The sequence below is a fragment of the Trichosurus vulpecula genome, chromosome 2 (assembly GCF_011100635.1).
Source record: "Trichosurus vulpecula isolate mTriVul1 chromosome 2, mTriVul1.pri, whole genome shotgun sequence".
NCBI classification, from domain to species: domain Eukaryota; kingdom Metazoa; phylum Chordata; class Mammalia; order Diprotodontia; family Phalangeridae; genus Trichosurus; species Trichosurus vulpecula.
In genome coordinates this window covers 66150752-66176051 of record NC_050574.1, presented here as the reverse complement: position 1 = coordinate 66176051, position 25300 = coordinate 66150752, and the positions used below count along the sequence as shown (strand labels likewise).

Here is a 25300-nt window from a genome sequence, read left to right as displayed (position 1 = left end):
CTGACTCTGGGCTACATGCCTGCTCTCCAAGGATCAGCCTAATTAATGGAGGCACTCATCAATAGACTATTTGCCACAAGATGATGGATTTATTCTCTTTTGGCCAGTAGCTGTCCATGAAACAGAAATTAAAAATAGACTTGTATCATGCAACCTCCTTCCATATCTGTAATGATTGCAACAGATTGGCAGAAAGTAGTTGAGAAGATGCTAAGAATCATATCCTTTTTAGACCTTTTATAAAGTTTAATTTAACTTTGCTCTCTCTGCCCAGTGATCCCCAAGTCGACACAACATGATTAGCTGACCTAAATCCATATTGACACTCTGATTTTAAATGGAATTAGAAGACATAAAGAAGGTGCGGCCAAATGGGACCACCATGGCTTATGATTTCCTACATAATCTGATAAAAGTTGATCAGAACTGGTTTCTCTGTATTCCCAAGGCTGAGAAGAAACATCATTTCATAGGACACTAGTTATTTCAGTTTGCTTGCTGTGAGCTTAAGCAGACAGACTAGAAGATAATTGTATCTTATTGCATCTCCAACCTCATTTGCAAAGGATATAATAGTATGGAAGAACTTGTCTTGTTCTTAATTTAATTTCTCTTTAAATTGTAGGCACAGAGGTAGATGGTACAAACTTTGTTGGAAAGATGGTTTGGGATCAGAGAATTCTAGTAGCTAAAGTCTTATTCTAAAAGTAGACATTGTTTCCTTTATTTGAGAACAAATAAAGTGCTGACTGTGGCATATACTGGATAATATTGTTAAAAAATAAAATGGATTATATTTTAATAGAGAGGAAAAGACTGGATGTAAGCTTCATCATCTCAGAATCTGTTATTGGTGATCACCTACTTAGATCATTAACTAATTCAAGGAACAGTTAAATGTCACTTGGGGAGAAATGAAGCTCAGGAAAAAAAGACACTGTTACAGTTACAGTGACTGTGACCTGCCCTGCGTAAATTAATGGCCCCTTCTGAAAAGTGGGAATGAGTAAAGGTCAAGACTGGGGTGGGGAGATTTGTTCTGTGAAGTTTAGATTCAGTCAAAAGACTGCACTTGAGGACATTGAGGGCCACGTATGGCCTCAAAGCTGCAGGTTCCCCATCCTTCATCAAGACTGTGCCTCTGCCTCGCTCTTTTTTTAGAGAAGTTTAATGGATAATAAATAGGTCCTTCAAGGAAAAGAGCAAAGGAGCCCAGAAACTACCTCAACTGCCAGTGAACTTGACAACCAAACGCAACTTAGACTTAAAGCTTTTTTATAAAATATTTTGAAGAACCATGTCACATCACAAAACTGAAGAGGATTTAAGAAAACGCTCCTGTAGAGATCTTTGTGTGAGGTCCCACTATCAGATTGTCCGAAGAGCATTTGTAGGTAAAACCAGAAAAAGGGGAAAAGAGGGGTCATGGACGCACACACACACACACACACACACACACATATTTATTTACCATTGTTTTTACAACATTCTCTCTTTCTTCAAGAACCAGGATGGTGCAGTTGCCACCACTAGACTCCTAACACTTCATTTAGTGCCTGTAGTTAGCTCACTGTTTGAAGAGGTAGTGAAGGCATTTAAGAAGATGATGCTGAAGAATGCCTGTTTCAGACCAAAGACACAACACCCTGGGCTGTAGGCACTGCAGTTTGAAAGGCATTCAGGGAGGAGTTTTTCTAGGCTATCTCAAAGGAGGCCTTTTAAAAATAGAAGAGAATCACAAACGATGCTTACACTTAAAACAGCAAATAAGAAGACATCAGCTACTGACTCATCAGCTCTCTCTTGCCTTTAGGATCTCTAGGTGCTATATACACACATAGAGGCAATCCATGAAAAGTGAAGTTTTAGTATCACAGAACTTGTTTTTTTATTAAAGTATTTGACATAGTAGGAAAAAAAGGCTTACCTTAAAGGTTCTGTAAGGATTCTCACACACACACTTTAATAATGATCACATGACAGATATGGCCATTTGAAAATAATTTTGTTTAATGATCTGCCAAATATTGACATCGATTGACCAGGACACATGCTCATTTTGAAGCGTTTGCCAGGATAATGGAGGATACCCTGTGCAGAATCCAAAAGGCTTCCACCTTAATATTTAGGTTCTCCAAATGATCCTATTCAAAGGAGACATTGTATTAATTGTGTCAAGCTCTGCAACGTTATAAAACTTAATCCGTAGTAGTGTGAAGGGATGATAGGGTTCAGAGCTGGAAGGAATCTTGGAGAACTTGTCCAACCCCTGCATTTTGCAGCTGTGGAGGCTGAGACCCACTGAGGGAAATTAATTTGCCTGAGGTCATAGAGGTAGTGAGAAATAGAATTAAAACTTGAGCCTACATTTTCTGAGTTCAAATCTAGCTCTTTTCCTCTCATACCAAATACTCTGCAGAAACAAAGTAAATGAAAAACAGTCTTGATGTTTAGATTGTGAGATGCACATGGACAATGTTTTGCTCCCAAAATTAATAAGGAGAAGCAGATGGCATTTGGAAAATTGTGCAGTGTTTTCAATGATTTCAAACTATTTTCTGCCACAAAATCTCATCTCTTTAGCACCACTTGTCTTCTGGTAGTATTATATAGATATGAATCAAGGAACCATCATGATCTCAGAAGGATGAAAATGACAAGGAACCCAAAACACAGTGGAAAGATGCATTTTGCCCCTAAGACTATAGTATAATTCCAAAGGTACCTGGAAGTTATATAAAAGGTATCATGGGATACCTGTCATATAGAGAAAAAGACAATAGAACAGACCACTGCTTGCCTTCAGCCATTTAAACAATTGGTGGAAGGCATCTTGCGTGTAGGGATGAATTATCTGGAGGTGTAATGGGAAGACATGGAAAGTATACCTGTAATAAGGAAATCGCAGATCTAACCGTGTAAATATTTCAATCTGGAAAGCATTTTAAGGCAAAAGCTTCCAGCATTGGAAGGGACATTTGAAATCATTTAGTCCAAAGTCCAAAGAATCCTTTCTATGGGTTCTCCAACAAGTGACCATCCAGTCTTTGCTTAGAGGATTGTAGCGAAGGGGAGCCCCCAAGGAGGCCATTCTGATCTGGGATAGTGCTGATTAATAGGAAGTTCTTCCTTACATGAAACTGAAATCTCCCTCATGCAGTTTCTACCCATTATTCCTAATTCTGTCCCATGGGGCCAAGAAGAGCAAGTCTAGTCCCTTTTCTATATGACAGCTCTGGAAGTTTTGCTGTTATGTCTTCCCATCTCATCCCTTCCAAGTTTTATACTAAGTAAATAACCCCTGGCCCTTCAGTCATGATCTCAAGGATTATAAGACTGTAGATGCAGAGTGAGAAGGGTCCTCAGAGGCCACCTGGTCCAACTGTCCCTTGTTTTTCAAGTGAGGCAACTAAAGCCCAGGGAGGAGGAGTGATTGACTTGCCCAAGGTAACAGAGGTGTAAGCATCAAACAGTAGGATTTGAACCCAGGGCGTCTTCCTCCAGAGCCATTGCTTTTTCTACTTTATCATATCCATTTGCTAACCTGGTTAGCCTCTGAGTGCTTGCTGGATCATCGGTGTACTTCCTCAATTACAGAACCTAGAACGGAACATACTCTTGATATCTAAAGACAGAGTACAGCCTGATTATTGCTCCTGTAGTGCTAAACGCTATACATCTCTTCCTATAGCCAAAAATGACGTTAGATTTTAAAGCTGCCTGGTCACATTGTTGACTTGTTAAACTTGGGGTCCATTCCCCCTCCCCCTGATGTTTTTCAGACCAGTTGCTTCCTAGCAGTTAGTTATATTTTAAATATTGTGTGATTTATTGTACCTCCTATACAGTGCTGGCAAATGGACAAAATAAAATTATTTAGTGTCCTTTTTAACCTAAACTTTTCTCTTTGTTTTTTTTCCCTCTCTCTTGCCCTTTACCATTCAGCATGCTCTTCTCAGCTTCCACAGATAAGACTGTTGCTGTATGGGATAGTGAGACCGGAGAGAGGATTAAGAGGCTGAAGGGGCACACTTCCTTTGTGAATTCCTGTTACCCTGCCAGGAGGGGCCCCCAGCTAGTCTGCACTGGCAGTGATGACGGCACAGTTAAGGTGGGTGTTCTGTGTGACTCTTGCCAGTATCTGAGGTAGCATAGTAGCATGCAGATGTGACCCTTTCCTTGGAGTTCACCAGCTTCTGACCAGTCTTTTCCGACTAGGATGGATACTCCATATAGCCTATTCCTTCTAAACTTGGTTTTAATGCTATTTTCCCCCCAAAACAAACATGTAGGAACATTTCCATTTTGAGGACAAAAGATTGTAATCTCTTTGAAATAACGGGTGATGGATGTACAACACAGTGTTAGGATCTTAGAATATTAAATATGTTAAATACATATAAATAAGCATTAAATGAAGCATAAAATATTAAACATGAGGGGATTTTAAAAATCATTTGATCTAACCTTCTTTTACAGATAGGGAAATGGGCCTCAGAGAGAATAAGAGATCGCCCAAGTTATGTAGAGTTAGTGGCATCGTAACTACCTGAGAGTACTTTTATGCTGTCATGATAATGAAATTTAAAGCATTCTAGTGTTTCCTGTGTTACCAAATTTCAGATTTTTGTCAGGCATCAGGCCAAAGGGGACTAAAAGACAGACTGCATGTAGAAACCCCACAGTCCCTTTGGTGGTTAGAGTTTTGAATGAATCCACCGACTTCCACATACAAAGATGATGTTAACTACCCAATAAGATAGTTGCATTGAGTTGTTTTTCCTGTAATATTGGTAATTATTTTGCACTGACAAAAATTTGATGGCCTTTTGCCTGACCCTCTTCTGACCAGTGATAAGCTTGCTAGGCGGTTGGGTTTAGAATGCATAGAATCAGTCAACAAATGCAAACCCATATGGAGGTGAGCCCACAGGTCAGATCTAGCCCAGGGGAGTAGCACCGGACAGGGAGTCAAAAGCCCAAGTTTCAATCCCACTGATGCCATTTACTAGATGTGTGACCTTCAGCAAATGGTAATCTTGCTGAGTCTCTATTTCTTCATCTGTAAAATGGGCATGGTAGGACTTTACCTACCTACCTCAAGCAATGGTTGTTGAGAAGTACAAATGAAGACTTTGTGACCCATTTGGGCTACCAATGGCAAATTTGCTTCCTCTGCCCCAAGGAATAAATAATACTCTGCTAGCCCCCAGGGAATAATTTAGTCTCTGAAAACTTGTGTCCTTTCCCATTTCTGTAAAACCAAGTTGTATTCTCACAAAGTTTATCTGTCCATCTGTAAGTGCTTAATGATTGTTCCTTACATAAATTCCATTCATATTCTGACTCTAAAAAAAAAAGGTTTACTCCAATGGTATGATTGTTTTAGTAATTTAAAGAAATCCTTCTGGTATGCATTTTCAGTTATTGATAATGGTATTCCAGGAGAATATTTATTGCTATTTTAGCATTGACCAAGCTCATTTTTTTTCCGGCTCATCAGCTACCATCTCATCTGCAAATGAAGCCCTTTGTTGTGTATACAGTTTTACTTACATGAGGATGTTGATTTGTAATGATGCAAAGGCCATGCTACCAGGCCTTCTGGGAACTTGTACTGTACTGTTAAGAGGCCAGGCTTTCAGGAAGGAGGCAGCCTGGCTCAGTGCAAGGAGCCCTGGGGTGGCTGGAGGGCCTGGCTTCCATTCTTCCTTCTACCCCTCACTAGTTGGGTGAGGTTTGGAGCAAGTTAAGGAACCCCTCTCAGCCCCAAGCTGCTCATATTTCTTTTTCTCTTTCTCCCCTCTTAGAGATGGCCTGACTCTGTGGTTTCAGCAGCAGAGAGAGCTAGCTGCTAGTAACAGTTTCCTGTGGCAGAGTCATTGAGCACCTTCTCTGAAGCTTAGGAATCTTCTGGGACTCTCAGAGATTCTGGGACTTATCTAGGGATCCACCACCTGGAAGAGGTGGAAATTGAACCTTGGTCTTCCTGACTTGTAGGCCAGCTCTATCTGCTCCACCATATCGTCTCTAAACTCATCTGGGGATGGTGAAATGGGGAAAATACTCCCTGGCCTACCAACCTACAAGGCTGTTGTGATGATTAAATGAGAGAATGTATGTAGGCAAAAGTGCTTTGGAAACTATAAGATACTGTAGCGTGCTGGTGTTGCCAGGACTCTGGGATTACCAGGATTCCATTGTCTAAGCTGACTTCAATAGATTCACATAGAAATCTTCCCATTCCAGAGCTTGGAGAAAAACAAGCCAAGTACCAATGCATGAACACTGTGTCTCCCTTGTCTTATTTATTTGTTTAATCCAATTTTTTCCAAAGGGAGGTAGGAGATTCAGAGTAGGATGTTGATTCCCCTAGGGAAAATTGGCAGGGATTAAGGAGGCTTATTTTGTTTATCCCCCAGGAAAGTCTAGAAGGACATTAGTAATCTTTACACATCTAGCTGATGCCTGAGAAACAATTTATTTTGAATAAGGGGCCTTTCCTCACCCCCGATGCCACTGTATAGTGAACTGCCCGCTCTTCCTGTGTGTAAGGCTTGCCCCGCAGGTGGCTGGAAACAGAAGCCTAGAACCTGGATGGAGATGAAGGAGTACTTTTACGACTGGAAGGGCCCTTCACAGTCATCCAGTCTGTCTCACTCCTTTTTGAGGAAACTGAGACTTGGAGAATGGCCATCTGTCTTTCTTATTTCCTCTGACTCTGCATCCCTAACTTTTGGAACTATCCATCAGGGTTCTCTCCATCTAATCAGGAAGTATTCTGAAGGGCAAATCAGTAACAAGAGTAGAAGAGTAAAGAGATAAGCTCATTTGCAGTATTGAGGATTGAGTATCTCATGTGTGGAATGACATTGCCTGGTGTGCACAATTCATGTACTCTAGTGGCCAGGAGGAGGATTCATTGGTTCTCTTTAAAGTATGTGGATAAAATGAGATTATTTAGCTGGACAGCTCATTTTGTTCATCTGATTTTACACTTTGACTCCTCCCACTAGTTTGATTAGTCAGCAGGTCTGATCCAGTTCAAAGGAGTAATCAATCACATGTATAGTCGTACATGCTGAGCAGTAACTTTTACATTTATCATTATCATTTACGTTAATCTCAATTGATGAATAAATTCTTTATCCTCACCTGTGAAATTTCACTGATTCTTGCTCATTGAGCCTTGTACCTGGCTGTCTTTTGCTTAACCCTCCTGTCCTCTCTCCACCACCATTCCTAGCTCCCGTGTTCTTGCACAGAGAAAGCTAGGCTGCAGCAACCAACCTTGCCATATGTTCCCTGGAGTTGCCCATGTTTTCGTGGGCCTCTGCTTTACATTTCTAAACCATAAAGCGGGAAGACATGGTTCTGTTCTTACCTCCATTCAAGTCCTTAAGACCAAAATGTTTCCTGAGTACAACATAGACTGGGTATAGAGATATAGATAAGAGAATGTGATAGACAATCCAGCATAGGCTGATGAGGTCTCTAAGCAAGTACATGGAGGGGGAGGAACGTAGCTCACTGGGTAGAATCTTCACTGCCCCTTCTGAAAACCCTTGTACTGTGTGATTGTTGCCTGTGTGATTTCCAGGGAGCTGGATGTGATTCTCTGCAGACCTCAGACCAGTACTTGGTTATGTTGTCTGCATATCCTCTCCCAGAGGATTTTCTTTTCTTCTGGCATGGGGGCATAGTTAGGCCCCACATTGTTCTTGGTACTTCCCTTTTCAGGGTTAGATATCGGAGGTGAGATATCGAGCCCATTGTTGTCCTTGGGAGGTCAGCGTCAATAAATCCTGACTCTGCTTCTGGGTTGTTTCTCTGATTTCCCTCTGTTCCTGAGCATTATCTTCCTAAAGGAGTCTAATATAGGATTACTATTTCATCATCTCTCTGTTTCCCTCTCTTTTGAATTTTGTTTACATTATATGGGCATGTGTCCTTAGAGTAAATTCATTCTGAGAACTTTTTTTTTTGGTTCAAACCTCTGATTTTGTTGGTGTAGGGGAACTCCTGGTGAGGAACGTTCTCTACCAATGCAGACCGACACCTGTTCTGCAACTTCTAGTCTTAGAGAGTTGCCTGGGGCCTCGAGAGGGTAAGTGACTTGCCCAGGGTCACACAACCCATACATGACAGAGCTAGAACTTGAGCCCACATCTTCCTGACTAAATAAGGGTGGTTCTGTCCACTATTCCACACCATTTTTTCTTAAAACAACTCACTGTGGTGTTCCTCAGTTGACTGGGTGGTCCAGTCAGAGGGGCTGGATTGAGACAATTCTAGGATAAATACTAGATCTAGAGTAAATGCTAAAAATTTGCATGATACGAGAGTAGAGCAGAGTAACAGCCTAAAGTTGTGCCAGCAGAGAGTGAGGATTATTGCTGCCTACATTCCTATGGCACATTAACGTTTCCGTGCTATTTCACATACATTGTCTCATGATCCTCGTGACAGTCTGTGAGGTGGCCCGTTTGATAGCTGAGGAAGCCAAAGTTCGGTGCATGGAGAGGCTGAATGATAGCCACTGTCACACAGCTAGTAAGCACCAGGGGTACCATGGGAGCTCAGATCTCTCCTGGGAACAAGTCCAGCCCTCTCTGTATCATCCAGGGCCACCTCTCAAGCATTCCAAGAGGTCTGTGTGGCCAGGGTGCTCTATCTCACTCACCCCTTGTTTCACATTCTTAATTTGCTTTCTTCCCAAGCTTCCAGCCCCCATTTCTCATTCATATGACACGTGTGGGATTTCAGGTCTGTGCATGTGACCTTAGAGGTTCTTTAGTCTTACCCATGCTGAACCAGGATGGGCTTCTGTGTATATACTGAATCCTGTAACTAAGTGAATGTTGCTTTAAACAATTGGAGTATTCACCAGCAGATTCTGAAAAATGTACATCTGAGTAGCGAAAGTTGGGACATGAGAGGATGATAGTAAATCTGGTATTTTAAAGCTTTGTGTTGCTTTAGTGTAGGTACACCATCTATGTAGATTCCAGCTTGTTTTCGTGTTGCTTTAGTGTAGGTACACCATCTATGTAGATTCCAGCCTGTTTTCGTCTTCTCACTTAGTAGCTAACCTTCTGGTGATGTGCTTCTGAACTTAGCTCTGCTGGTCCTTAAACAGCAATCATACGGGCCATTGTCACATCCGTCCTCACACAAGACATAAAAATGATCTTGTGTAGCCTTCTCAGGGTTATTGGAGTCTCTGAGAAACAGATTACAAAATCTGCAAGTAGAATCTTTTGAGTAGCAAACTCTGTCCTTTCTCACCTTGGATGAGCTAGAGTTTATTTTCAGTTTTAATGCAGACTTTCCATGTATAGCAAACAGCCCAAAATTTATATTTTCCCAACATTTGTATAATCCCTTGGAAAGTGCAGATTTTAACTTTCAGACTACTTATAATATCTCAAATTTAAGGGTGATGTCTCAGTCTGTAGGTTGTCAATAGTAAGACATCCCCTGTAAGCATAATTGTATTCTAGGTGTAGGTGGCCACACTATGTGCATAGGTCAAATACCTTACATCTCTTTTCACATGTATTGTAAAGCTCCTGACACTCCTATGATCAATGTTATATGACAGATATATCTCCATTTCTATTCATAACGGCAACACATAATAGTCACCCAATTTGTCTGTCATTGAGTTATACATTATATCATTGATTATACCAAGTAAATTAATTTCAGAATATTAGAATGCTTCCTTTTGGAATTCCTTTCCCATCACTCATATTCAGACTTTTCAAGCATATTTATATGCTTGAATTGTACAGATAAGCAATTCAAATTAGAATCATAGATTTAAAAGTAGAAGGGATGTTAGAGATCATTTAATTCAACCCTTCACTTTACAAATGAGAAAACTGAGGTCCATGAGAAGTTAAGTGACTTGTCCAAGGTGTATCAGAGCCAGGTTTTGAATACAGTCGTTGAGACTCCAAATCCAGTGCATTATACTGCTTCTAACAGACTTTCTATTTAGAAAGTAGCTACCCATGTTTTTATGGACTAATCCCAGAGAAAGCATGTGGCCAAGTCCACTACCTTGAAAGGGCTCAATATGTGATGTTCTCATATCTCTACTTCCTCATGGTATTAGGAGTGGAATGCAATAGATTTTATTTTGATCAGGTCAGCTAGAGTTTTACAATTTTAATTCACTGCTTAATCAGATGAAAACTTGTATAATGTTTTTTATTGATAAAGTCTTTCTTCTCCCCTGCCCCACAGTTACTGCATGTTAATTGTAGCAGTTTGCAGATAAAAGGTGAAGGAGAGAAATGGGTTAACATCTGCTTTGGCAACCCATTGTTAAATGTATGCACATTTGCTTGGGATCCACAGGTCTTGGTTCACATCTCCATTGTGCTTCCAGTCATGTGACCAGATTAGGCAGCCTCAGTTTCCTCCTCTTTGAAGCAGGAATCATGGTACTATCATTGCCTACTTTGTAAGATTGTTTTGAGAAAAGTGCTTTGTAAAGTGCGATATAAATATGAACTAAATAGTACACATGTATGTACGCATATTGACAAAATCAGCATCTTTGTCTTGGAATTTCCAGCACCTGTAGATGTTAAGTTCTTGTTTTGGATTAAACAGCAATTGAATTCAACCAGTGTATTAAGTGCCTACCAAATGTTCAAGGCATTTTGCTATGGAGCTGGGTATACATAGGTCAGAAATAGATCTGACTCTAAGGAGCTTACAGTGTCCTAAACACTTAATGTTACTAATCAATACATGTACCTAGATAGTTGTCTGTTCTCAAACTTTCGAAAACTGGTATGTATACATTCTACGTAATCATATTTAAAGAATTACTGAATTCCTAAAAAAAATGTTTTCAAATTGTGCAGATTAAGATGAGACAAAATCTTTCCAAAAGGTAAAAGATACAATCTTGCAACCAAGAATAACCTATTCTGCAAGGCTAAATATAATCCTACAGAAGGGAAAGAGAGCTTTAATGGGAATAGAATTTCCAGATATTCCTGATAAACACCAGGAATTTTGAAATGCAGACATAAGAAGAGTAAAGCAAATGTAGTTGAACGGTCAGAAAGGGCTGTAAGATAATGTGGTGTTAACATTCTGAAGGGAAAAGAAACATGTGTCGCTTCAGGACCTTAATGCCTTCAGAGGGTGTCGAGGGAGATAAAGGAGACTGAGGAGTGTGTTGATTCTATTCTGAGGATTTGAAGAAGGGAAATAGAATGAAAGGTAAAAGAAGGAAGAAGCAAGTGGAGCTTGCTAGTTGTCAATTTCTCATCATTGGAGCACATGAAAAGAAGATCATGTAAACATGAAGAAGAGGTGAAAGAATTGGCTTCAGATAAACCTCTTTCTCAACAGAAATGGACAAAGGAGAGTTGGGTACATACATGTGTACACGCAGAATTTGGTGTAGAAATACATTAAAATCGACAGGAAAACAGTGGGGATGGTAGGAAGAGAAAGGTTTAAAAGAGGATAGTACCAGATGGGGACTAGTTATGAGGAAATATCAGACTTCCTGATCTTGAAAAGGGAATTGAAAGGAGCGGGCAGGCAGCAAGGCACAACTAGAACCCAACTAAGGAGATGCCTTGGATTGCCTTTTAAACAATTGGAAAAATAACTGAACAAACTGTGGTATAGAGGTATAATAGAATATTAACAGTCTGAAAGAAATGACAAAAGAAAGACTTTAGTAGAATCCCAAGCGGTAAGCGTGAGCACAACGAACAGAACCTGGAGAACAATTTATGAAAGTATAAAAACATTGTAAAGAAAAATAGCTTTGAAAAATTTAAGACCTCTGATTAGAGCAATGCCTTTTCCTTGTATCCAGAGAACGTGATGAAGCGTGTTCCCCACTTCCTGACAGAGAGGCATCAACTTAATTTTTGGACATTGTTTCCATTAAATTTGTTGTGTTTGATTATGCTAATTTGTTAAAAGGTTTTGGGGAGTTAACAGTAGTGATGCCCAAAAGAATTCTGTTGAAACATTTTTTTTGATACTCAAAGCACAGACAAACAGCACAGTTTTGAAAGTGTGTAGAATTTATAATTTGCTTTTAAATAACAGTAGGAAATAGATTTATGGATTCATTTACAATTCTCTTTTTGTGTTTTGCTATATAAAATGTTTTTGTGTTTTAAGTTCAAAATAAAAAATTAAATCAAACTCATTAGGAAACCTGCCTCTTGTTCAAGACTCAGGACTCTAGAATAGCCAATAGCCAAGGCCTTGCAAAATTCTCAATCACTGGCATCACCCAGACTCACCTGCTAGTTATGGTTGTGACCCTTACTTTTTCAATGTCCTCAACATTATCTCTGCACCATGTGTGGTATGGTCATTACAGTGCAAATCTCCAAAGCTCACTTTTGGTTTTATATATTTAATTGCCTATATGTCTTGAATACTGAATCCTTACCAGAGCTATTTGATACAAAGACTTTTTTTCCTGTTAGGACATTGGTCTTTTATTATTCCTAGGTAGGTTAATTTTGGAGTGCAAAAGCATTCATATAAATAAATTTTATATAATGGAAATTGTTTTTTCTTTTATAATAGCTTTTATCTTTTGTTTGATAAAAATTTGTCCCCATACTTTTAACAAGAACTCTTAACACGTCGCCTCTTTCTATTCTGAGTTTTTAGTGGCATGATCTTTAGTATTCAAGTCACCCATTTCAAATTTTTTTTTTTGTGAAGTATGGTGTTAGATGTTGCTCTGAGTCTAATTGCTGCCAGACTGCTTTATAGTTTTTTCATTGGTTCTTTTTAAATAAGGAGTCATTTCCTAGGTAATTCATGTTTTCAGGTTTATCATGTACTGGGTAATTGAGTTAAATTATTTTTAATTTGAACCGCATCTTAAATCAAGAGACAGGTTCTGTAAAGAAGAGCTAAGGAGGGATTCTATTTCTGGGATATGTGGCAGCCAACGCAAAGGACATGCGAGGAGAGCAGGCCAGTTTGACCGAATCATGGAATGCAAGAAGTGGAGTAATGTCCTTTGAGGCTGTAAAGATAAGTTGGGGCCAGATTGTTCAGGGCTTTAAATGCTAAGCAGAGGAGCTTATATTTGTCCTAGAGGCAATTGGAAGCCTTTGGAGTTGATCTAGGGAGTCACATGATAAAATCTGCACTTAAGGAAAAAGACCTGTTTCAGTAAGATGAGTCAGCAGCTTTGTTTGGTTGGTCATCAGGAAATGACACCAGTAAAGTAGGGTTGGAGTCAAATAATGGAGGACTGCAAATGCTGTCCAAGGGAATTTAGACTATCATGTAAGCGTTGGTGATCTATTGAAGGTATTTCAGCTGGATAGTGTATACTGTGTGCAGAATAATGTTTCAGGCAGAGTAGTGAGGTGCCCTAAGAGTTCATGGGCTTTAGTCTGATGGAATCATAGGATTTCCTGCTGAAAGGGACTTTAGCATCTATTCCAGCCACCTCATTTTACATTTGAGGAAACTGAGACCCAAAGAATAGAAGAGGGGCAGAGTCTTTAAGTTTCCCAACTAATAAATTGCAAGGTTGGGATTTGAATCCAAGACCTCTGATGGGACCTACCAATCCTTTGCTCTTTCCATCATACCACATTTTGTCTTCATCTCTGAAATATTTCAGGTACAGAGGTTGGGAGGACTTCTCAGCTAATACCAGGAAAGCCACAGCTCTGACCACTGGTGGAAAGGTCAAAAACATTTGGTCAGTTGAATTGAGATGGGTGCCATGTTTGAGGTCATGTAATCAAAATGTTCTCCTTTGAATCTATTTACCTGCCCTTTAGCAGTTTGCTATAACTTAAAACAAGGTCCTTTGACTGCATCCTCAGAGCAGGAGAGCTCTTGTGGTTCCCTGCCATGTAATAAATCTGAAACATTGAAGATTATAAATGTGACCCAGAAGTCTTCTCCCCTCTGCATTAATCCCAAAGATTCATAAAATGTTGAGTGAAAGGGAAGAAACCTTTAAGTGCCTTGCCCAAAGTCACTGTGTGAAAAACAGTACTCCTGATTGTGTTTATTCCACCACTCTGTGCTGTAAGATTTTCTGAGACCTTTTCCAGGTTCTCCACACTCACAGAATATGGAATCAACTCACTTTATTACATTTCATCTTTTAGTTAAGTACAGCAGATGGCACAGTGGATTGAGCACTAGGCCTGGAATCCTCATGAGTTCAACTCTGGCCTCAGACAGTTATTAGTTGTGTGACCCTGGGCAAGTCACTTAACTGTATTTGCCTCAGTTCCACATCTGTAAAATGAGCTTGAAAAGGAAATAGCAAACCGCTCCAGCATCGTTGGGGTCATGAAGAGTTGACACAACAAATGACTGAAAAAACTGAACAGCAAAAACAAACAGCAGTGATGTTGGGCAATTTTAAATAGCAGGGGCCACATGGTATTGTAGAAGGAACATTAGACTTGGGAGGCAGACCTGGGGCAGTTCACCTTTCTGGGGGTCCGTTTCATGAATATCTGTGAAATGGAGCCATGTCAGAGGGACACCTGTTTGAGGCCAGATTCGTTTGACCCAACAAACCCCATGTGTCGGTAGAAATACCTCCTTTCTTTCCCCTCTTCTTCATGCTAGCTGCCAAGGCCTCTTTCCCAACTTCCATCCTTCCCAAATACCTTGTGTGTCTGGAATAGGGTTTTGTTTTCATCGAGGTAGGGGTCTCCTGGTGGGGGAACATCTCCCAACAGTACAAGTTGGCACCTTCTCTACAGCTTTGAGTCTTAGAGAGCTGCCTGGATCAGTGAGGGTGAAGTGGTGTGCCCGGGGTCACACAGCCAGGGTGTGTCAGAGGCAGGTTGAACACCTAGGCCTCCCTGACTTCAAGGCCAGCTCTCTGTCCTCTATGCCACACTGCTTCTCTGTTACCTTGTAGAGAGTGAGCAAGTGTGTGTGTTGTGTATGTTGTCTCCCCCAATAGAAGGTAAGCTTCTTGAGGGCAGGGATTGTTTCATTTTTGTCATCATATGCTCAGTGCCTAGCAAGGTACCTAGTATGCTGTAGGTGCTTAATAAATGCTTGTTGCATTTGACATGGATCCTCAACAACACTAGGGAGTTCAGGGTCTATGAGCAGCCATTGTTTTAATTACATTGTGCTGTAATTACACTCGAGCCCTTAAACTGGAAAGATTTTGCAGTGGGAGTAAGTTGTATTGTTAATTGAACATCTGGATTCTATCATTTCAGCTTTGGGATATCCGGAAGAAAGCAGCTGTCCAGACATTTCAGAATACCTACCAGGTATTGACTGTGACCTTCAATGACACCAGTGATCAGATCATCTCTGGTGGCATCGACAACGACATCAAGGTGTGTCTCCTGTTGAATCATTCCCCTTTTCCTATCTCCTTTTCACAGAAGTTGATCTTTTTAAACCTATAAGTTTATGATATATCTGCACATGATACCAGTGAAGCCTTTTATGACTTTTAATGGAAGTCAAGCATCTTCTGAAATGATTTCTCCGGTTCCTCTTTTGTAAGTTATCTGTTTATCCTTGTAATGATCATCATTATTGTTGACATTCATATGATGCATTCAGGTTTTACAGAGTTAATTTGATGCAGCAGTTCTTTGTAGATACTACTCTGTACTTATTAGCATTTTTCAGATGAGGGAACTGAGGCTCAGAGAAGTTTAAGGACTTGCTTGGATTATGAAGTTAATGAGTGTCTGAGGCACTGTAAGAACAGCGTGGCTAGCAGCTGCAGCAGGGATGTAAGACCCAACAAGAGCTGCCAGCACAGGTTCTTTGATCTGCTTTTCTAAGGAAAGCAACTTTAAGGGGTTAACAATCTCACTTTAATCCAATGTACATTTATCATTCACTTAGTTCAGGGGAAGAGTCAGCACCCTGGACTTCAGAGCAAATACAAATAGAAATTACAAACAGAAAATATCAACAGATCAAATATCACAATTCAACAGATGGGCTTTGTCTGATTAAGGCATCACATACGTAGTTACCAAAAAGAGAAGCACTAACATCTGGGTTTTCTTCAAAGCCAGGGGGCTTCAGCAGCTACCCAGAGTCTTCACATCAACACTCTTCCAGTGAGTGAGAGCCCCAAACAAAGTGCTAACCTTTTGAGTTTATATACCCTTCTTAAGGCTTCATACCTACTCAGCAAAAGGGTGTGCACCTGGGGCATTGTACCTAATTACCAAAAGGTTGTGGGCCTGGGGCTTTGCACCTAGTAAGACTTAATCAAAGGCAGTTGATTACTTTAGCATTCTAAAAGAGAAAACAGAAAAAAAAAAAAAAGTCCCACCCTGTTTACCAATACAGGCACTCATATCGAGGTCTGCCTTGAATCTAAGCTCAGAGTTTTTCCTGGCATACCACAGCAGGACATTTTATTTGGTTACTTTTATTATATCTTCCTGTGTAATTGGTTTATTTAAGTTATTAATTTCCCATTTTGTCAATTTGGATAATTTATATTTTAATATGTAATCACCCATTTTGCTTGGATTCTCTAATTTGTTACAATATTTTTGCACAGTATTCCTTAATGATATTCTTAATTTTTTTGTGTGCTTATTGTGGTCTTTTCTTTTTCCTTTGTAATTTTGTTGATTTGTGTTCCTCTCTCTCCTTTTTTGGTGTGCTAATGGCTTATCCATTTTTATTAGCCTTTTCAAAAAAAACCTGCTTAGTGCTATTTATTAATTAAATTGTTCTCATGTTCTATTTATTTCCACTCTTTTCATTATCTCTTTGGACTATTTGTTCCTTTTCTGCTGTCTTTTAGTGTAGATTTCTGTTCTTCTCCTGTTCTTTCTTATTAATGTTGGCACGCAGTACTATAAATTAACTTCTAAGAACTATTTTGCCTGTACACTGTAGATCTTGTTGTATAGTATTAGTGTGGTCATTGTTTTATAAACATTCTCTTACCATTTTTGTGATTTTTGTCAGACCTATAGGGATTTAGTAGATTGATTTTCATTGTTGCTCTATAGCTTTTAGTCTTTTAATTTTATTGCATCGTCATCTTGAAAATACAGCATACAAAATTTCTGCTTTTTTGGATTTACCAAACATAGCTTTTTAAAACCAAGCCAGGGACCAATTTTTCTGAGAGTTTTATATGTACTTGAAAAGCAAATACAAGAATCATTTATTTCAGTCACTTAATTTTCTCCATTTTATCTCTTATTTTCTGCTCATTCAGTAACAAGTTTGTGATTTCTTTTTCTTCTCTTAGTCTGATATTGAAATTTTTGAAGTCCTTTAGTATTATGATTTGATTTTTTCTTGTGGGACCATTCTCCTTTTAATAAATGTAACTGCTGAGTGTTGTATGAAGATGTAAACTTAGGTATCTTATTCATTATTCCTCTCATTGTCATAATGCCCATGGTAACACTTTTTAGTTTGCGTTCAGCTCTGTCTGACGTTATCGTTATTGCCACATTTGCTTTTTTTGAGCTTGCAGTTGCATGATGTAATTAGACCATCTCTTAATTTTAATTTTGATCCATAGATGTCTTTTTGTATCCTATACATTACCCGTAAACAAAACATTCACAGATTTTGTCTCTTGGTCCACTCTTGGGTTTTAATCCCCATTAAAAGATGTTCACATTTATTGTTATAAATGTTAAGTTTGATTTTTCTTATCACATTTCCAACCCTCCCCTCCCATCTTCTTATTGTTCTTAATGTGTCTAGCGGGAGTAAAATCTATTTTAATTTTCTATAACTATTTCTACTGTTAAAAACCAATTAGCAAACCAAATTAAATTTTCTAATTTAAATTATGGAAACGAATTTCTTATTATTCCCTGAGGCTTGGCCCCTTTTTGTTATAGACAGCTTTTAGGAGCGTCAGTTCACCTTTCTCTTCATTTTTTTGTGATTTCTTACTGTTTTAAATGTCATTAATAATAACTATGCATATATTTTAGCCCTCTTCCTTTTTGTGCTAGTCTTAATATGCATTTTTTTCCATTCAAACTCTAACTTAAATATTGTTCTTACGGTTGCAAAAGCTTTTTGAAAAATTTACCAACTATATGTAATGACATTTAAAGTATATTATTGTTTTTCTTGATTCAATTTGAAATTTCTGCAGTGCTGGTAGGTATTTTACTTTCAAATATTAATTACTCATAATTATAGCATCTGTATTCTGTACTTTAACATCTAATTCCATGCTTTTAAAGCTTTCATATAGTCTTGTCCAGCTTCATTAATTGGCTCCTTATTTTTGAAAAGTTAGATGAAAGTCTAATTGGCATTTTTATATTTGTTTCTTGGCATTTGGAGGCCTTTGTAATTCTGAAACTTAACAATTACATGCTTTGGAGATTTGTAATCAGGATTTTTTCATGCTGAAGTCTAGTGTCTTCACTCTACTTGCAGAGTTTCACTTTTTCTTGCCTATTCTGGAAACTTCTCCACATCCTCAAGAATGGTACCGAGTGATTTTCTTTCTTTTCTTTTCTATTATCTTCAAGAATTCTTATCTAAAGTTCACAATTCTAGTTCTCTCCCTTCTTTGTTCTGCACATGCATTGGTTGTCATTCAAGCTCTTATATTTAGAGATAATTCAATTTTATTTTTCCTACTAATTCTCCCTTATATGGCTTTATTCTGCTACTTGCTGATGCCATTTCTTCAGTGTTACTCTGCATTTATATTGATTGTGCCTTTGTTTCTTTCTGTTCTTCTTTTCTCCCCTCTCCACCCCCCCCCCCAAAATTGGAGTCTTCCTTTAGTGTGTTTATTGTGCAGTTTAATTCCAAAGAAGTTTTATCATCTGGTTCTCTCATATTACAGAATTTCTACATTGTACTAGAATTTGTGTTCAATTTTTGTAATTATCTCTGTTCAGGGGTGACATTGGCAATAGGGGTGGGCCTCAAAAAGGTGTTGTGGGTAAGAAATTGAATTACAGGGCCTTTATGTTGTCAGTAAGGGAGATGGATGAAAATGTTGGCTTCCCTTGTAGCCTGTCGACTACATCTGATATTGAAGGTGGAACTAGGGGTGACCATTTTGGTCTCCAAGCTTGAGGTGGTACTGGGGGTGTCTGGGACCACCTTTTAGGCTGTGGAGGTGGACAGTCAGCCTGGTGGCTCTTAAAGTCTAAGACTGAAGATGAAGATAGGGTGGAGAGTGGGAACTGCCTGACAGCAGTGGCTCTGCATCTGTGCTCTCGATGTCTTCTGGGGAGCAGGCTGTGGCAGTGGGGAAGTAGACTGCCTGTGGAGCTGGGAAATTAGCCTTTTTGTGGTTATTCAGGATCTGTACTGTTAAGCCATGGAAGTGGAAGGTGGGAGAATGTCCTAGTTTAGACAGCAGAGGGGAGTGAACAGGATGGTAGCAGTAGCTCTCCAGCCAGGAGCAGCATCTGAGTGAGCAGCCGTAGGCTTTCCTCAGTTCCTTTCCTCTTGATTTGGATGTCAAAAGACACTTTTCCCCCTTTGTGGGGAGGGGTTAGAGAGGGGAAGAGGGAGCTTTTGTGTTCTTGAATTATTCGGAACTAGCTTCTCTGGTGCCTTTTTATTTGCCATAAGTTGATTGCGTGGGATGGTCTTTTACCATCCCTCCCATAAGAGAGAGCCAAATTCTCTAGGCAACTTTTAATCTTGAGAAGGGTGCTTTAAGGGCGGTGGACTAGGAAGAGGCAGGCTTGTGAGACAGAAAGGAAGGAGGCCTTGCTACTTCAGGACTCTCCTGCATCTGTTTCCTTCCATGGTTCTTCTCTCTTCACCTCCACAGCTGCAGTGAATACCCCATGGGCTGGGTATACAAGTAGGTAGATAGACGTTAACACTGTATTGCCTTCCAGGAGATAGACATCAAGATCCTTGGTGACCCATTTAGCCTCTGCCTGACTCAGCTCCATGAGCAGATAGAGAACCTCCTTAGCACCCTTAGGTTTAAGAAGTTTGAGTAGAATGAGCCAGCTCCAGCCAGGGTCAGCTAGTAGTCCATCTGCTTCCTGCAGCCTACCTGGGGTCCTGCCAGTGCTGATGGTGGCACCAAGCGGTGCCTGGGAGAAGGAAATGAGTCTATAGCCTTATTTTTATATTTACATATTTCAACCCAGACTATCTATTATTATTTTTAGTAACAATACTTTTATGTGCCCCCTGGAGCCTCTCTTCTCTTGTTGATTAATTGTCCCTCGTATTAGACCTATGCCATCATCCCCTCAATCAGTTTTACATTTGATCAGTCTTTCCATCTAGCCATATGCCAGTTTGTAAACACTTCTTTGTTCGTCCTGTGATGTCACAAATTTTTTATCAAATTCGGACCCAGTTTCTTTGACTCCAGAGACAGCCTGGAAGACATGGCTTTGAGTCCTGACTTAACATTTATGGGCAGGTTATTTAACATCTCTGAGACTAGTTCTTCTCATTTGTAAGATGATTTTTAAACATTTATACTACCTACCACAAAAAACAAACCAACAAATTTTGATCATATATTCCTTCTTTAGTATTCTTTTTTCTAGACTGAAGAGACTTAATTTTTCTCTTGCACTAGCCCTCCATGATCATTTTCTGTTCCTCTTCTCTGGATCCTTTTTAGACTAATGTTTTCCCTTTCATGAGGAATAGGAGCTAGAACTGTATATAATGTTCCAAGCACAGAAGTTTCCCTTTTTGTAGCTGCCTTCTGTTCCAACTCTGGACACTCTTATTATCTGGTTTCATTTCCCTCTTTTAGGCCCTCATTAGAATCCCTGCTTTCTCCCCCACCTTAAACACACTGAGAGGAGGATCACTGCGGCTGATCAAAGGGAAGCTGGCCATCACTTTTAATGACTTCTTTGTGACACCATTGAACTGTTCTTTAAAAGCCCACCGCCAAAGGAAGAAATGCAGATCCCTGTTCATTGGCAGATCATAGAAAATTAACCTTAACGATCATTTAGACTAGGGATTCTCAATCCTTTTTGTGTCATAGACCTAATCTTTTTTTTTTAAATTTCATAACTGATGGAAATGCTAGCTTTCAGGCAGAGGTTAGTGAAAATAAAAACTTTTCTGCCCCTGTCCAGGTTCGGGGATCCCCTGAAAAACCGAGACCAGAGAACTTTCCTAAATTACATGTATAGTGAAAGAGTCAGGACTGCAAACCATGTCTTTCTAAGGCTCAGCATAGTGCTCTTTCTGCTCTACCACCCTGCCCATGAGGAGTATTAATTGAGTATTGAGGAAATACAGAAAGCAGCAGCAGGGGATTTTGCGGAGACCTGCTGCTCTGTGGATCACATCTCCTCAGACAATGATAAAATCAAGCCAGCATTGTCTTTGCTTCTGTGCGGGGCATGACAGCCTACCTTGCAGGCAAGGACTCTGTTGTTTTTATCATCGTATGTCCCATGCCTGGCATACTCTAGGTGCTCTGTCAGTGTTTGCTGAGTTGAATTGAATCTCAGTCATTTATAGGTTGTGGTGGCTGTTCCAGGAACCCTGGGGGGATAGGTAGAATATGGAACTGGACTCAGAAAACTCTAGGATCTCACCTTTGGAACTTACAGTGTAACTTCTTTGAACCTCAGTTTCCCTACCTGTAAAATAAGAATAAAGTGCCTCAGGGTTATCATGAGTCTCAAGTGAGATAATGTCTATACATTACTTTTTAAACCTTAAAATGCTATATAAATGTCAGTTATTAAGAAAGTAAGAAACTGAGGTTAGAAAATTCTTTCAACAGCCTACGAATTCTCTACACAATACTTAAATAAAATACAATCCTACTGATTTATTACAGTTTCTTTGCTCCAAAAGTTGGGGATTAAGGGCAGACCAGTTCCCTCTGAAGCCCATTGGGGCACTGTTCTGCCAGGCAATATGAGGAAAGAGACTAAGGGCAGGGAAGGCTGAGAAAAGAAGGAGATTTGGCTTGCTGGGCACCTGGCCAAGCAGGGTGCCACCTTTTCTGTAGTCCTGTCCTGAACAGCAGTTCTGATAGGAAATTGATTTGGGGGGAGAAGCAACAGAATGGATTTTTTGCAGGAATTTGGCCAAAATGAGTGCCTGGCTCTTACTTTTTTGTAAGATCCCAGACATGTTTCAACTCTAACAAAAGCATCTTTCAGCCTTTACAAATCCCTTAGTTCTTAAGGAGGGAAAATTTGGAAATGTGGAAATGGAGAAGCACCCATGGTTTGGGTACTGGTGAATTTAATCCTTTCCATGTTGCTACTGAGCAGATTTCAGTGAAACCGCTAGTGAAGAGCGGCAATGACAGTTTTAACAAATTGTTCACCGTTCTCAGCACTCCAGAGTCCTGAGGCAGCAAACAGCCCGACAAATAAATTCTTAATAAACCGTATTGGGCTCTGCAGAGGAAGGTGCTATTGATGGGGAAAGGGGAATTGCTTGCCTTCTGGATGGGCTTGATTGCTGGCACCTGACTCAGTCCCCGGGCCAGTGAAACGCTGCTCTGCTTTTTCCTATTCAGCAGACGAGCAATGTTTCAATCTTGTATTTAAGATAAATGTTAGCCCTAACTCCAGATTAAAAAGCAGCGCTACCTAGCCACCAAGAGAGCATTTCAAAGAAACTGATTCCCTAGGAGAATGTGCATCCATCTCTGCATTTCTGTCTTTCAGCTTGAGTTCTGGAAAAATAGAAGTAATTTAGTTAATTAAATTAGAAGTTGTTTAATATTGTGGATAGTATTGAATAAGCAAATGAAATTGGACTAAAATTCCAAATAAAATCAAAACTATTTACTTTTGAGCAAAGGAAAAAAATAAAAACTAGCACCAACAGTCATTCAGTACTTTGCTAGATCTGTGATCTCTTCGATGTGGTGCTCCATGGAGTACGTCAACAGCTCCACGGCCTCTGCTGCCATTGTCTGTGGCCTCCTGTCATTCCTCCACAGCAAGTCCACCCAGTGTAGTGGGGCCTTTGCTGGATCTCTTGACGTTGGCATGCGAGGGCAGTCCTTCAGTAATTCTTCCCCTTGCTACATGACTGGTCTGCTCTCCCCCCACCCTTCCTGCCATCAGTCTCCCTGGTGATGTATCTACAGTATGTGTGTGTATATATGTGTTTATGTGTGTGTGTACATATAGAAATATAAGTATTTAATAAAAGTCTGTTCACACCTACCATGTCCCCTCTCCATTGCCCTTTAGAAATAATTGTGCCGTACTTATCTGTGACCCTCTGTGAACTCTTTTTCATTGGTTTGCTAGTAAAGTTTTGTTGCCTTTTTTAGATAGTCATGGTCAATGTGTGTGTTTTAATTCTATTTTCATTGTGGCATTTCATATAAATATTTGAAAGTATGTCTATATACTATTTAAAAGTATATAAATATAATTTTCACATTACTTAATATTTTTCATTTTTATAATTTTGGGGCCTAATTGTGTTGTGTTCAATCAGTATACCAGTTTATCTGGCCATTCTCTCATTGCTGGCCCTACAGGCTGATTTCTCATGTTACAAAGTATCGTAAGTACACTTTGGTAATACTTTTGTCTCTACCCAGGTCTGGGATTTGCGCCAGAACAAGCTGACATACACCATGAGAGGCCATGCCGATTCTGTGACAGGCTTGAGTCTAAGTTCTGAAGGGTCTTACCTGCTCTCCAACGCAATGGACAACACAGGTACCTGTGGAGAGGAGGGCACACCGCCAATTTCACCATCCTAGAAGTACCTTTGAGGAGTGATCTAATGGCAATGAGGTCATAGAAACATGATCAAGAAAACCCCATCCTCCCCCAGGGTATGGTCAGAGACAGCCTTCTGAAACCTCTTTAGAGAGTTTCATTTTCAAGTGATGAGGAATGGACCAGATCTCTCAACTTGTATGCTAAGCTTCCCTTTGGCCCATTGAGAAATTTAGATTGGTAAATCAAGAGGTTCTGGGTTTTATTACTCCCCTTAGCCAGTCTTTCACTTGGAAGGGTAGAAATAGGTTTACCATGTTAGAGGAGGAAGATGTATAATGCAGGGGGCAGAGGTTTCCCCTTTGGATGTGTAGGTTCCATGCTTGGGTATTACAGACTAAAGGACATTTTGAGTTTCAGTGACTTGACATTGAACATTATCATTCTAAATGTCAAATATTCCTAATCAAATTTAATTCTTAATCCTAGTCATCTTCATTTTATTTTATGCTGATTTTTTTTTCTAGAATGAGCTAGGATCTCCTTAGATTTTGGGCTAGGTTATGTGGAACTTAGAGTTAGAGGATACAGTCGTTTGGTTCCTGCCTCGGGTAGATTTTCTACTAGCCAAATGCAGCATTGGCTTGAGAAAACTGTACAACCCAGTCATTCCTACGACTGGGATGAGACCATTGTGTAACAAAACATCCCTTGCTTTTGCTTATAAGTTTTCAGAACGTTTTCATAAAGGTTAGCTCATCATGATCCTCACCAATTCCTGTTTCTTCTTTCTCCCCGTTGGCCTATCTGAGTGTATTGAGGGCAGAGATTGTGTTGTTTTTCATCTTTTAGCCTCAGCGTGTGATATGCATTTAATAAATGTTTGTGGAATTGTATGCCCTTGTTGGGGAAGCCTAAGGCAGGTATTATTTTTCCCACCGTACAGATCCGGAAAGTGAATTAAAGGGAAATTAACCCTTGCTCAAAGTTTCACAGCTTATTCTTGACATCAGCACTAGGACCAAAGTCTGCTGGCTCTCCTCAGGGCAGTGACTTTTTTGTATGTTTTGAGGGTTTTCTGGACGAGATGGCTAAAACCAATTTTCAAGTTGCCTAGGAATATTCATGAATTCTGCAGGGAAATAGATGAAAATTGCCTCCTTCTCTTTTGAGTCTTTAAGCCTTTTGGCCTTCCCTGCTGTGCAGATCTGTACACGGGCTTTCCCAAGGGTTTTCTTCTGGAGAGCAGGGGCACAGGAGCCAGACTCGTAGCTTTGTGCAGTAAATGTGTTCAGTAAATGTGAATGTTTGGGTGATGTCTTTTATCCTGAGTGTTTGCCAGACCAGTAGTGCTATTGGAAATCAATAGCTGAAGCCACGGAAACTAAGCCACACATAGGGACTAAAAAAAAAAGTTAATTAGTACCAGATAGAAAAAAAAGGAGTGAGAAGCAAGGGAGGAAGCAGAGAATGGGAATAATTTGGAGATTGCATCTAATTTAGACTGAACTGATGAGCTGTAATCATCCTTGTTTGAAGTGCAGTTCCAGGAGTCACAGAGGGAGCAGGAGTTATTAGAAGGATAAGCAGATCCTTGTGGGTGCGAGGCCCGGCTGCAGATACACTCTAGAGGAAGGCCGTGCATGCCATAAAAG

At 39.9% G+C, this 25300-nt stretch overlaps 1 protein-coding gene across 1 annotated transcript in view; it reads left to right on the top strand.

The window, feature by feature from the left end:
* Positions 1–23642, top strand: part of SNRNP40 (small nuclear ribonucleoprotein U5 subunit 40) — a gene marked incomplete at its 3' end in the record, with an annotated part of 35553 nt that extends 11911 nt beyond the window's left edge. Inside the window, 3 exon segments of the mRNA XM_036746275.1 lie at positions 3946–4111; positions 15231–15353; positions 23522–23642. Of these exon segments, the coding sequence (XP_036602170.1) occupies positions 3946–4111; positions 15231–15353; positions 23522–23642 (410 nt within the window).
* Between the last annotated feature and the right edge of the window lie 1658 nt (positions 23643–25300).